General features: G+C 46.4%; 1 protein-coding gene across 1 annotated transcript in view; it reads left to right on the forward strand.

Annotated features, from left to right (window-relative positions):
* Positions 1 to 14,021, forward strand: part of LOC309567601 (polycomb group RING finger protein 2-like) — a 137,593-nt gene that overhangs the window by 78,738 nt on the left and 44,834 nt on the right. The window contains exon 3 of the mRNA XM_082273002.1: positions 2,358 to 2,454. Within this exon, the coding sequence (XP_082129128.1) occupies positions 2,358 to 2,454 (97 nt within the window). The remainder of the gene's footprint in view (positions 1 to 2,357; positions 2,455 to 14,021) is intronic.

The following is a 14,021-nucleotide window of genomic DNA, read 5'->3' on the forward strand; positions in this document are numbered from 1 at the left end:
TCCTGTGCTGGATCAAGGCAGCAAGGGATTCCAGTCTTTCTAGTGGCTTCTGACTGGCCTCGCTGGTCTTGGTACGCTGATCTGGTACCGCTGGTTGCTGATGCTCCTTGGAGACTTCCTCTCAGGGAAGTTCTGCTGTCCCAAGGGCTAACCCTTCATCCTGCTTTACAGTGGCTGGTTTTAATGGCTTGGCTGTTGAAAGCCAGGTGCTGAAGGATAGATGTCTGAATCGGTATTCCTACGCTGTTAAAGGTTAGAAAATCTACCTCCAGCAAGATCTATCATCATACTTGTAAGACGTTTGTTGTGTGGTGTGAGTCTTTTAGGGTTCTCCCTTGCTCCTTTTCGGTGGCTCAGATCTTGGCTTTCCTCCAACGAGGGTTGAGCAGCGCCTGGCCTTGAGTACCATCAAGGGCCAGGTTTTGGCCTTGGCGGTTTTCTTTCCTTGATGCACATCTTTATTCAGGGAGCTTGACCTCAGGTGCGGTCTCCATTACCGCCGTGGGTCCTCAAATTGGTGTGGTCAGTTATCCAGGAATCTCCCTTTGAAAATATCGGGAGGTTCCCCTGCTTACATTGTCCCAAAGGTGGCCTTTTTAGTGGCTATTACTTCTGCATGCAGGGTGTCGGAGCTGGCAGCGTGTCTTGTCATTCACCTTACCTGTTGGTTTACAGAGCTAAGGCGGTTCTTCGTCCCTGTCCGTTGTTCCTTCCAAAGGTCGTCTCTGATTTCCATTTGAATGAAGACATTGTGTTGCCTTCCCAGGCCTAAACATCCTAATGAAATTGCTCTGCATTCCCTGGATGTGGTTTGGGCAATCAGGGTGTACCTGGCAGCTACAGAGTCTATTAGGGAGTCAGATGTAATATTTGTACTCAAGGTTGGACCTCGAAAAGGTTTGGCCGCTTCTGCTGCGACCATTTCCAGATGGATCAGGCAGACAGTGATTCAGGCCTATTCAATTGGGCGTAGGGATCCTCCTTTCCCTGTTAAGGCACACTCTTCTTAGTGCCTCCTGGACCTTCCGTCATCAGGCATCAGTGATGCTGGTTTGCAGACGGCCATCTAGTCGTCTGTGCAAACTTTTACAGTGTGTGTGTTGGCATTTGTGGATGCTTTTTTTTGGCTGCAAGATTTTGTAGGCTGCTGTTTAGAGGACCTGGTCCTCTTTGAGGGTGTATTGTTTCTTTCAGGTGAGCGCCATGTTACCTGATTGGCTATGGTTCGCATTGGGAATTTTTTTCTGCGGTTTTCCCGCCCCTTATGTTTGACACTGCTTTGGTTAAGAAGAATCAGGAGCTGTCTGTCAATGAACGAAAGAGAAAATGGGATTTTTGACTTACCATAAAATCCCATTCTCTGATGTTCGTTGATGGACACAGCACCCACCCCTTTGTGGAGTCGGCTTTCTTCTGACACTGCTTGTAACAAAGCTGAGTGCCTATAGCTGAGTGTGGGTGTATACCCCCTGGGACTGCCCATACTGGTAGTCAAGCTTTTTCCTGCCTAGTGTCCTACTCCTGTAGGTGGCAGTATAACCCAGTGGTTAGGAAGGATCAGGAGCTGTGTCTGTCAATTAACATAAGAGAAATTAATCTTACGGTAAGTCAAAAATCCAATTTTTTGACTTACCGTAAAATCCATTTCTCTAATGTACATTGATAGACACAGCACCCACCCCTCTATAGATTTGTAATACTTCTGACACTGCTTGCAACAAAACTGAGTACCTATAGCAGAGAGGGGGAGTATACCTCCTGGGACTGCCCATAGGTGTAGTCAAGTTCTTTTTCTGCCTAGTGTCCTGCTCCTGTAGGGGGCAGTATAACCCAATGGTCAAGAAGATAAGGAGCTGTGTCCGTCAATGAACATCAGAGAAATGGATTTTACGGTAAGTCACATTGTGTAAGATTGGAAATTCTTAATATAAATATGGATATAACATTGCTGTGGTAGGTGGGCAGACCTGGAAAGACTGGTGCAGTGTTGATGACAGAGTTTATTGCAAAAAACCTGTAATGAGAAAACTACATTGCCTTTTCCTTTTTAAAATTATAGTTCCCAGCTGTGTTGCTGATCCAATGCCTTCATTACTTTTGGTATCACTGACTTTCAAAAAATATGCAGGTCCTATTTGTTTGTAGTTATTGGCTGACAAAGTATGAAAGACAGAGACATGTAACTAGCATTCTCACATGACGGCCATCAGTGGCAACCTGCCTATTACTTCTAGTGCAAGAGGCTATTACCTGCTGGGAGGACTTGAAGCCTACTTTATACCCCCCCCCCCCCCCCCGCTTTATTTTAGCTTGCTATTGCCATCACATGTTTGAGCTCTTTCTTTTCTTTTACACAGTTTGTAAGACCTGTATCCTGCGCTACTTAGAAGCACACAAATTCTGCCCCATGTGTGACTCTCAAGTGCACAAAGGACGCCCTCTGCTTAGCATAAGGTGAGAACTTGTAGAATCCAAACTACAGTGATTGATGAATGCAGACAGTTTAGTTGCTTTATTTTTCTCCAGGTCTTATACACTAGGCCATAAATGTGCAACAAAGAAGAAACCATAAACTGAGAATGGTTGTGATGCACCTAATCTTACTGCACTTTCTGCTGCCTAGGAGACATTACCAGACTTTGCAACAACCAATCTGTTCTTCCACTTTTTCAGAGCAGATTTTGCAGCTCTTGCGTTTTAGACTGGGAATATCAAGACAACAACAATACAAAAAATGCTGGCATAGTGTATATACAATGGGTGCAGAAAAGAATCCCCCCCCCCCCCTTTAAAATAATCACATTTTGTTGTTTTGCATTCTGAAATGAAGACAGACAGATTTGTTTTATCCAGCTGTATTTACTCAATGCAACCTTTAACATCCCAGTGAAAGATATAACACCAACATGTCAGAAAAAAAATCGCTGAGTTGGAAAAAGGATCACCCCTTTGTGTCAGTATTTTGTTGAGCCACCTTTTTGCCTTAATTCTAGCCTTTAGTCTGTTGAGATATGTCTCTACGAACTTTATACATCTAGACTTTGCTGTATTTGCCCCTTCTTATTTGCAGAACTGCTCAAGTTCAGTTGAATTTGATGGTGATGGTTTGTGGACCTCAGTCTTCAAGTCATTCCACAGAATTTCAATGGGGTTTAAAGCTGGACTCTAACTAGGCCATGCAATGACATTTACCTTTTTCTCCTTAACCACTTCAATACAGGGCACTTTCCTCCCTTCCTGCCCAGGCCAATTTTCCCCTTTTAGCGCTGTTGCATTTTGAATGACAATTGCATGGTCATGCAACACTGTACCTACACCAAATTTATGTCATTTTCACCCCACAAATAGAGCTTTCTTTTGGTGGTATTTGATCACCTCTGGGTTTTTTCCTTTTTGCTAAACAAATAAAAAAAAGACCGAAAAGTTTGAAAAAAAAAAAAAGTTTTTTTGTTTGTTATACAATTTTGTAAATAAATTTTATAAAACGTTTTTTCCTGCACTGATGAGACTGCACTGACAGGCACTGATGGGGTGGCACTGATAGGCGGCACTGATAGGCTCTGATATGTGGCACTGATAGGTAGCACAGATATGCAGCATTGGTAGGCACTGATAGGCGGCACTGCTAGGCACTGATAGGCGGCATTGATGGGCACTGATAGGTGGCACTGACGGGCACTGATAGGTGGCACTGATGGGCACTAATGGGCACTGATAGGCGGCACTGGTGGGCACTGATGGGCAGCACTGACGGGCACTAATGGGCACTGATAGGCGGCACTGGTGGGCAATAATGGGCACTGGTGGGTGACACTGAAAGATGGCAATGATGGGCACTTGTGGGCAGCACTGATAGGGAGGGCACTGGCGGGCAGCACTGATGGGGAGGGCAATGGGGGGCTCCCTGAGCCCTGATTGCCATCCCTGGTGGCCATAGTGGGCATCCCTGGGGTCATGGGTGGGCATCCCTGGTGGTTCTAGTGGCACCCCCCCCCCCCCCCCGAGGGTCTGCACTGGTAATCAATGATCTGATTACCAGTGCCGACCCCCCCCCCCCGTCAGGGGAGCCGCCGATCGGCGCTCCTTTACTCGTGCCTGTCAGGCACGAACTAAGGAAAGCCGATCAACGGCTGTTCCTGTTTACTATGTGACCAGCCGTGATTGGACACGGCTGATCACATGGTAAAGAGCTTACGTCAGAGGCTCTTTACCGAGATCGGAGATGCAGGGTGTCAGGCTGACACCTCGCATCACCGATCGCCCCCCCCGGGGGGCGCGCAGAGCTGTATTATCCTGCCGCCGTCATATGACGTCCGGTCAGGATAATGCAACCACATTCCCACCGTCAATCTGTTATAGGGCGGGCGGGAAGTGGTTAAACCACTGTGTGGTCATTTTTGCTGCATGCTTTGGGTCATTGTCATGTTAGAAGGTAAACCTTCTTCCCATTGAAAACGTTTTGGCAGAGGCAGCAAATTTTCCTCAAGAATTTGACGGTAATTTGCCCCATCCATTTTTCCTTCTATTCTGATAAGTGCTCCAGTCCCAGCTGCAGAGAATCGCCCCCAGAATAGAATTTTCTCTATCGCTCATTGACAGACGTAGTCCTCGGTGATTCAGCACCTTCGGGTTATGCTGCCTCCACAGGAGTAGGACTAGACAGGAAATAAAAAATGCTCTGGCCACACCCTAGGGGCAGTCCCCGAGGGTATATCCTCTCTCTCCCTGCTACAGCACATCAGTTTTTTTCTGTCTAGTTAGGAGTAAGGCCCTAGATACCTTGTTGGGATCTTCGGTCCTGGCAGGATTTTTTGCTTAAAAAGATTTTTAGATAGCTTTTTTTTCTCCAGTGTTCCTGTGAGATCTTCAAGCAAGAAAGCTGAAGTGGGCGACGGGCTGGGTGTTGAGATCCAGTGGTCACCCCAGTTCAGCCTACGAGCGCGTGCAGGCCATAGCTCCGCGCTGGGTCGGCCGAGACATAGTCCCACTGGACGGGGACTGACCCTGCGAGTTAAACGTCTCGCTGAAACGCCAAGGACCATGAGTCACAGCGTCCGGATTGGTCGACAGCCCTCCCACCCCGGTGGAGAGGGGTACTGTCAGGAGTTGGCGCCCGCCTGGTTCCGGTATGGTGAGTAGTATGTTCCCCCTTTCCCTCTGACGGGTCTTGTGGTGAACGCGGGCCCTCGCTGTATGGTAAGGATGAGTTTTTCCCTCTATCCTATAAACATGGCACAGATCCCCCTATTTTGAGTGTGATTTTTGCGTGCAAAAAGCCAGGAGGCTTGGTTTGGGAGCTGACAATCTAATTGTAAAAATGTTTAAAAGATTGTAATCAGCGGCAGTACTGGAATCTTGCTATGATATAATAAGTATCCTACCAGTCAGAAGCCAGGGATATGTAGACTGTCTCCCTAATCAGGTCTCCAGCAATAGCAGGCCTTCCGATGGCCCTAAGGTCCGCCAGGGTTCGGTACCGCCAACCAGGCTAAATCCCCACGTAGAAGGTGTTGTGATCACGCCGCTATTGCGTGCAGCCGCCGCCATTGTTTTGCTAGATCGCACGAGGCCGCCATTTTGGCATAGCCTCGTGTCTCCAGCATGGGGGCGGCCATGTTTGATGTGTCCCAAACACCTCGTGGAGCTTGGGGAGGCGCCGGAAGGCGTGCAGAGGGGCGGAGCCGCCTCCTTTCTTCCCGGGCAGCCAGCCAAGAGACTTCCTGTCGGTTTCAGACAGGGCTGAGACAAGTGCAGTGGAAAACTCTGAGCATCAAGTGGTGAGCCTGGGGGTCGATCTCTCTCTCTCTCTCTCTCTCTCTCTCTCTCTCGATCGATAGGGGTCCCTAAGCAGCTAACACTGAGGGGCTTTGTGGCGCTGGGGGTCTAAAAAAAGTTTTATTTTTAGATTGAAATTTCCGGATAGTAACTGGAATTATCATGGACCCTGCCACACAAGCACCCCCACCTGTTTCCCTCGAGGGGACCACGGGACCCGCCGGTGCACAGAGTATAGACGCATTTACATCAGTTTTGGAGTCTTTGGTGGCTCGGGTGGAGACGGCCTGCCAGGGACGTGGGTCAAGAAAGCGACCCCCGCCTACCCCTATATCATCTGACACCTCTGACTCAGATTCAGAGATGGTCACTGCAGTTGCAGGTCCCTCTGCAAGGGCTGTTATCTCAGGTAAAGTTCCCTCAGACAGTGAGGAGGACGTTCATTCTTCCGCCATAATTCGGGAAGAAGCATTGGTGGACGCACTAGTTGTGGCGGTGCGGGAAACCTTAAGACTTGAGGTTTTACCGGCAGAGGCAACTGAAACAGAGATTCCCTTTGGTACTAACAAGCCCATCAAAACGGTGAAGGTTTTTCCTGTACCCAAGTGTTTTGATAATAAGATTAAGGTAGAATGGGAACATTCTAAGCGTACCTCTACTATTTCCAAGCGTATTGATAGACGTTATCCGTTTGAGGAATCCTTCATTAAGAAATGGACGGTACCACCGGTGGTGGACCCACCTATTTCCAGGCTGAATAAAGCCACGGTTATCCCAGTGGAGGACACTTCGTCCTTTAAGGATCCAGTGGATCGAAAGGTGGAAGCGGAGTCCCGCACTATCTTCTCCCTGATAGGGTCAGCATTTAGACCAGTAATTGTTATTGGTCTAGTTTCCCAGACACTAACGGAATGGGCGAGACTGGTACGCCAAGACCTGAGGGGGAAAGATATCCCCCAGGGAACATCTGAATTAATGGAACAGATTATACAAGGACTACAGTTCGTCTGTGACGCAGCCTTGGATACTACTCCCCTATTAGGGCAAGCATCTATGTCAGCGGTAATCCTCAGACGTGTGCTGTGGTTAAAATGCTGGTCAGCAGACCTAGGTTCCAAAAAGACCTTGACGAATCTCCCCTTTCAGGGGAATCGCCTATTTGGTGCCACTCTAGATGAGATCATCAAGAATGCTACTGGGGGCAAGAGCACTTTCTTGCCACAAACGGCAAGAGCTAAAGGACCTCGTAACAAGCGAGGACCTTTCTTTACCGCCCATAAAGGGTTCGCACGCCCGGCTGGAACAAGCGGGAAAGGCAAGGCTCCTCCAGGCGGGTTCAAAAGGGGCTGGTCGGACAAACAAAAGACCGACTCAGCCAAACCCGAAGCAAAGAATTACACAGCCTGAAGGTGCGCCCCCACCCGGGTTGAGGGTGGGGGGACGTCTTCACCGGTATTCAGGGCATTAGATCGAGCAGCGATCACTGTTACCGGTGCGATTCTTCCCTTCCAACATTTAAGTACTACAGGGAGTGGCAGTTACCGTTCCCTGAACAGATCTTTTTCTTTACCTTTTCCAAAGATTAGTCTCAGTTCCCCACAAGAAACGGATCCGGTTGAACAGACAGCCCGAGAAGCCTCTAGCCAGGTGACTTCGGTCCCGGAGGTTCAACCAGAAGAAATCACCGTTCCGGATAGGAATCAGGTGTCTGATAAATGTGTGGGAACAGAGAAGGAGCAGACTGATGATCGGGACCAGATAGCTCTAGGGCCGTCTGGGTCAGATCCAGTCAACGCCAGTGGTCCTAGAAATTCTAGGCTGGCCTCGTCTAGCCAGTCTGGCCGACTTGGACAGACTGGTCGCGGACGTTCCTTGGGAACTTCGTCTCAGGGAGTGTCTGCGGTCTCAAGGACCAATCTTCCATCATGCTTTACAGTCGCTGGTTTTAATGGCCTGGCCATTGAGACCCAGGTACTGAAGGACAGAGGGTTGTCAGCTTCAGTTATTCTTACCCTTATTAAAGCAAGGAAAGCGACTTCCAGCAAGGTTTATTATCGCACATGGAAGACTTATATCGTGTGGTGCGAATCTTTAGGGATTCCTCCACGTACCTATTCGGTGACCCGAATACTGGCCTTTCTGCAGAAAGGGGTTGAGCAGAAACTAGCCTTGAGTACCATCAAAGGTCAAGTTTCAGCATTAGCAATCTTCTTTCAGAAACCTTTAGCTACCAAGTCCTTGGTGCGAAATTTCATCCAGGGGGTGCGGCACCTGGCTCCACCAGTCCGCACGCCCTTACCGCCCTGGGATCTTAATTTGGTTTTGACGGTTCTACAGAAACCTCCCTTTGAAAACATCAGGGAGATTCCCTTGCTTTATCCCAGAAGGTGGCCTTCTTGGTGGCTATCACTTCTGCACGCAGGGTGTCAGAACTGGCTGCATTATCATGCCAGTCCCCATACTTAATGATTCATAGGGATAAGGTAGTGCTTCATCCTAAGCCATCCTTTCTTCCTAAGGTGGTTTCAGATTTTCATCTGAATGAAGATATTGTACTACCTTCCTTGTGTCCTGAGCCCAATCATCATCGGGAACATGCGTTGCATTCCTTAGATGTGGTTCGGGCAATGAGGGTATACCTGAAGGCGAAGGAATCGTTCCGTAAGACGGATTCACTTTTTGTGATCCCGGATGGCCCCAGAAAGGGTTTGCCTGCAGCTGCCGCAACTATCGCCAAATGGATCAGACAGACGGTGGTACAGGCTTATTCTATTAAGGGTCGGAGTCCTCCCTTCCCTGTTAGGGCGCACTCCACTCGAGCGCTCAGTACTTCTTGGGCCTTCCGCCATCAGGCGTCAGTGGTCCAGGTATGTAAGGCGGCCACCTGGTCGTCGGTACATACCTTTACAAAATTTTATAAGATTGATGTGATGGCATCGTCTCATCATTGAGGATGAGCATTGTAAACTTCTAGTTGGCACCGGTTGGGCCTTCTAGATTTGGATTTAATTTTCCATTTTCCCACCCCTCATTTGTGGTACTGCTTTGGGACGTCCCGAAGGTGCTGAATCACCGAGGACTACGTCTGTCAATGAGCGATAGAGAAAAACTGATTTTTGTAAGATCTTACCGTACAATCCTTTTCTCTTAGCTCATTGACAGACGTAGTACCCGCCCCTCTGTTTTGGAGTTGGGTTGGGTTAAATTCTCTAAACACTGCTTTGTGACATAACTGATGTGCTGTAGCAGGGAGAGAGAGGATATACCCTCGGGGACTGCCCCTAGGGTGTGGCCAGAGCATTTTTTATTTCCTGTCTAGTCCTACTCCTGTGGAGGCAGCATAACCCGAAGGTGCTGAATCACGAGGACTACATCTGTCAATGAGCTAAGAGAAAAGGATTTTACGGTAAGATCTTACAAAAATCCGTTTTTACCACCTCCATGCTTTACTGTAGGAATGCTGTTTTTTGGATGGTGGGCTGTGTTGGATTTCTAATAATAAAGCAAGCTGCGCTAAGTGATAAAAAATGATGATCATATAAATGACTAATCATAAATCACAATAAATTATTATAAACGAGTGCAATTATATATCCCAAAAAATGTAATACAATTGATTCAAGTATATATCACAATGACATGTCATGCAAAAAAACAAACAAAAAATACTTAAATGAAAAATATACTAAAAAATTAGCAAAGGTGCACTAGATAAACATATGTGCATAAAATGAATGTGAAATCTCTGAGAGTCCAAAAAGCCCATCCAGGAGTGTAACACAAAGTGCAGTTCAAATTAATGTGCAATCCACCGGAGGTGATCAACGTTATCCAGGAAGGACAGGCGGAATGGCCGACCGGCCGGCGGCTTGTTTACTTTTAAGCGTGATACTCTGCATTTTATGTAAGTGCATTTATTTTAGCTATTAGACGGTTTTACACTATGGAGCCTCTGTTATTTTTATTGCATGAGGGTATTGTGTCCAAGTGAACCGTGATGTTGAAGCAGGATTGATATTTGGGATACATCCAAGGCTGTCATATCCGGAATTTTGATCACCTTTCCTCATTTATTTGGGTTGTTGTCTGCCTTCAGTGGTGACCTACAGGCTTGACATTACCAGAATCTGGTAAGCAGTATTGATGTTGGGGGAGGATTGATCACCTGCGGAGGATTGCACATTAATTTGAACTGCACTTTGTGTTACACTCCCGGATGGGCTTTTTGGACTCTCATTAGAGATTTCACATTCACTTCATGCACATATGTTTATCTAGTGCACCTTTGCTAATTTTTTAGCATAAAAATATCACTAAATAAAACTATGTAAATAGTTATTAATGTGACCCACTGCGCTTCAGGATATATAGAAACCACGATCTCTTAGCCCCCGTTCACATAGGGGCGATCCGACTTCGGGTGGCGACCTCGGAGCGGACGCCACGGACTTCATAACATTGAAGTCTATGGCGGTCGCCTCCTGGTCGCCCCAAAGAAGCTCCGGACCCTTTTTCTAAGTCGGAGCGACTTGTGTCGCTCCTATTAGAACGGGTCCGCAGCTTCCCTATGGAAGGCGACCTGCGGCGACCTGTGAGGCGACCAGGTCGCCTCACAGGTCGCCTCTATGTGAACGGGGGCTTAAAGTAAAAGTGGTAAATAAAAAATAAATAAATATGTTGCTGCTACTTAAATGGGTAAGCATGTAAAATAAAATTCACCAAACAAAGAACTGGCTCTTTAACTGGAATTTTAGTAGCGCAGGGATGGTGATAACCTCCCACTCTATCACACTGCCAAAACAATGTGATTACTAAAATTGTTAAGATGCAAACATATGATATAAATAAGTAAAATCACAAATATTGACATCACTAAGAGTCCATAAAGTCCATTAATGTATAGAGCATAATGAGTGCATAAATGAGTAGTCCAAAGTGCAATCATGCAGAATTAATGTTGAAAGTTATAGGACCACCCTTGCTTGCCACCACCTTCCGTACGGTGTTAAATGTCTAAAATTCACACTCTCACCAGAAATCAATGCCTATCCACTCTCATGGACTAGGCAATCACAGCATTAGACAAAGAAATAAGCTTCATCCAGATCACTGCCCTGTGCTGCAGACACTCCTCTCAGATGATGTATGTCAAAAATGTAAACAGAAACACTTCCATAGCGTGATACCATTTAAAATGCAAACATTTATTCAATAACTTACAGTATCACACTCACTTTTTCACAAGACGAGGTTACATGGACACATGAGTGCATAAACTACATGAGTCGTGTCACATGTAATTAGACTATTAATATTAAAATCTTTCTGGATGGCTGGTACATTGAACGTGTCCCTCCTCCTAGGATTAATCCGGGCCACATGACAAGCTTTGCATCTCCCACATGCAAAGAAGCCCTTCCTTCCTGCAAAAAAAGGAAGCATTGGGAGGATCCAAAATTTTCTTTACAACTCTACTACCAAAGTTAGGGGCTTTCCTATAGATGAAAGAAGGTTCCTCCGGTAATACTTTGCCCAAAGTTTTATCCATTGTAAGGATATGCCAGTGTTCTCTAAAAATAGCTTCTACCTGCCGATAGTCCTCTGAAAAGTCGGACAAAAAACACCATTCCCGAGAGTCATTTGATGACCTATTACTATTATTATTCTGGTTATCTAAGAGGGTAATCCTTGGGGTATTTGATATATTCAGGATTTCTCTATCCAACACGGATTCCCTATAACCTTTATTCATAAATTTTTCTTTGTTTCTTTGATAACATTAGCTTGTGACGCAAAATCATTATCATAGGTACAATTCCTCCTTATGCGCATTAACTGGCCACGAGGGATGTTTTGTAACCATGTGGGGTGGTGGCCACTTTGAATTGAGTGGTAGCTATTTCTATCGGTTTCTTTAAAGAAAACTTTGGTAGTAAACCTAGTCTCCTCTCTCCGTATCCAGACATCTAAAAAGTGGACCTCACTCTCACTCCATATAAAATTCAATTTGATATTGTGGTTGTCATTCAAATGGCGCATAAAATCCAATAAAGATAATTCAGACCCCTCCCACATGAAGATAATGTCATCAATGAATCTTCGGTAGAATTTTAATTGGGGTATAACGTATTAAAAACAAATTTGTCCTCCCATTCAGCCATGAACAAATTTGCTAGGCTGGGCACAAATTTGGCGCCCATCACAACTCCAGTTTTTTGGCTATAAAACTTTTTTTAAACCAAAAATAGTTATGGCCTAGACAGAAATGTAACTCTTTCTGAATAAAAACTTTTTGTCCATAGGGCACTTCATCCCTTTTGTTTAAGGCCCAATTTAAGGCCAATAGGGCATCATCATGTTGGATGATGGTGTAGAGAGACGACACGTCCGCCGTCACTAAGAAGGCGGACGAGCCGTCTCCCAACAACACATCATCCAACAAACACAACAAGTCTTTTGTGTCTTTCAAAAAGGCTTTTGTTGATAGCACAGGTTTGGTCAATGAAGGGTATAAGAATGGGGTACTTACAAAGAAAGAAAAAAAGTACCGTATTTATCGGCGTATAACACGCACTTTTTCCTCCTAAAAATGGAGGAAAAAGCAGCAGTGCGTGTTATACGCCGATCTTAAAAAAAAAAAAATGGCCAGGAAGCATTGCCGAGAGCAGAAGGGGCGGGCCGGGCTGAGGAGAAGGAAGGACGAACTGTCATAAGAGCAGAAGGGGTCGGGCCGAGGAGAAGGGAGAACGAGCGAGCGCAGTCAACGGAAGTCCCGCCTATGACAGACGTCACACATCTCGGCAGAGGAGGCGGGACTTCCGATGACTGCGCTCGCTCGTTCTTCCTTCTCCTCGGCCTGGCCCGCCCCCTTCTGCTCTTATGACAGACAGCTAGTCCTTCCTTCTCCTCGGCCCGGCCCGGCCCGCCCCTTCTGCTCTCGGCGCTCCTTCCCGGCCTTTTTAAAAACAAATATGGTCAGTTCCAATGGCGCTCGCGAGGCTGCATATTTGGACATTGCGCTTGCGAGGCTGCATGGACACTGCTGGTGGGCTGCATTATAGACACTGCTGGTGGGCTGCATTATGGACACTGCTGGTGGGCTGCATTATGGACACTGCTGGTGGGCTGCATTATGGACACTGCTGGTGGGCTGCATTATGGACACTGCTGGTGGGCTGCATTATGGACACTGCTGGTGGGCTGCATTATGGACACTGCTGGTGGGCTGCATTATGAACACTGCTGGTGGGCTGCATTATGAACACTGCTGGTGGGCTGCATTATGGACACTGCTGGTGGGCTGCATTATGGACACTGCTGGTGGGCTGCATACATGGACACTGCTGGTGGGCTGCATACATGGACACTGCTGATGAGGATGCATTCATGGGCACTGGTGAGATATCCTTTTGATTTAAAAAAAAAAAAAAAAATGTTCTGAGTTCAAAGCTGTTTATTTTAAATTTAAGCTTTTTTCCTGAAATTTCTCTCCAAATATTGGGGTGCGTGTCATACGCCGGCGCGTGTTATACGCCGATAAATACGGTACTTGGTGCCAAGTGCTTGTAGAATACCTATAATATATAACCTCCCCAAAATACACAAGAACTCTACATGCCCCCCGGCCCGCCCGATTGTGAACGGGATTGGATCGGTGTGTGCAAGGTTAGGGCAATATTTAGACACTTTCTTACAGCCCAGTGTGCTATCAACAAAAGCCTGTGTTGGTTTGCTTTCTTTGTGTTCTTTCTTCACTGAGCATGCCCAGACTTGCTCATCAGATTTTTCCCTGTCGAAATCTGTACTGACTGCACGAAAATCGTCCGTTATGTTGACGGCCAACAAAAATTTTATAGTCTGCACACCAGATTTTTTTCGGCCGAAAAGTCGGAGTTGGTTGTCGGAAGCATCATACTAACAAGCCGAAAATCGGCAGATCAGTCATCGGACAAAAATTCCCTGCCAATTTTCGACGCGTGTGTACGGGACTTTAGTCAAGTTCCACTAGGTCAGAGTTCAAGCAAGCAAAAAGGTGGCAAGCTCAAATGAGTCCAGCAGAAATTTTAAATAGCACCTGAAGCACCTGTGACCAATTAACCACTCCCCTTAATTAGTAGTCTGAAGGAAGGAAAAAAAAAGGCTATTTAAAAAGTAACAGAAAAAAGTCTTAAGTCTGTTAAGCAGAAACTTGATATTTTCTGAACAATTTTACATACTTTAATGAAGTATGTGGTTTTGCAAAATAT

The sequence above is a fragment of the Pelophylax lessonae genome, assembly GCF_965119305.1.
Source record: "Pelophylax lessonae genome assembly, chromosome: 11".
NCBI lineage: Eukaryota > Metazoa > Chordata > Amphibia > Anura > Ranidae > Pelophylax > Pelophylax lessonae.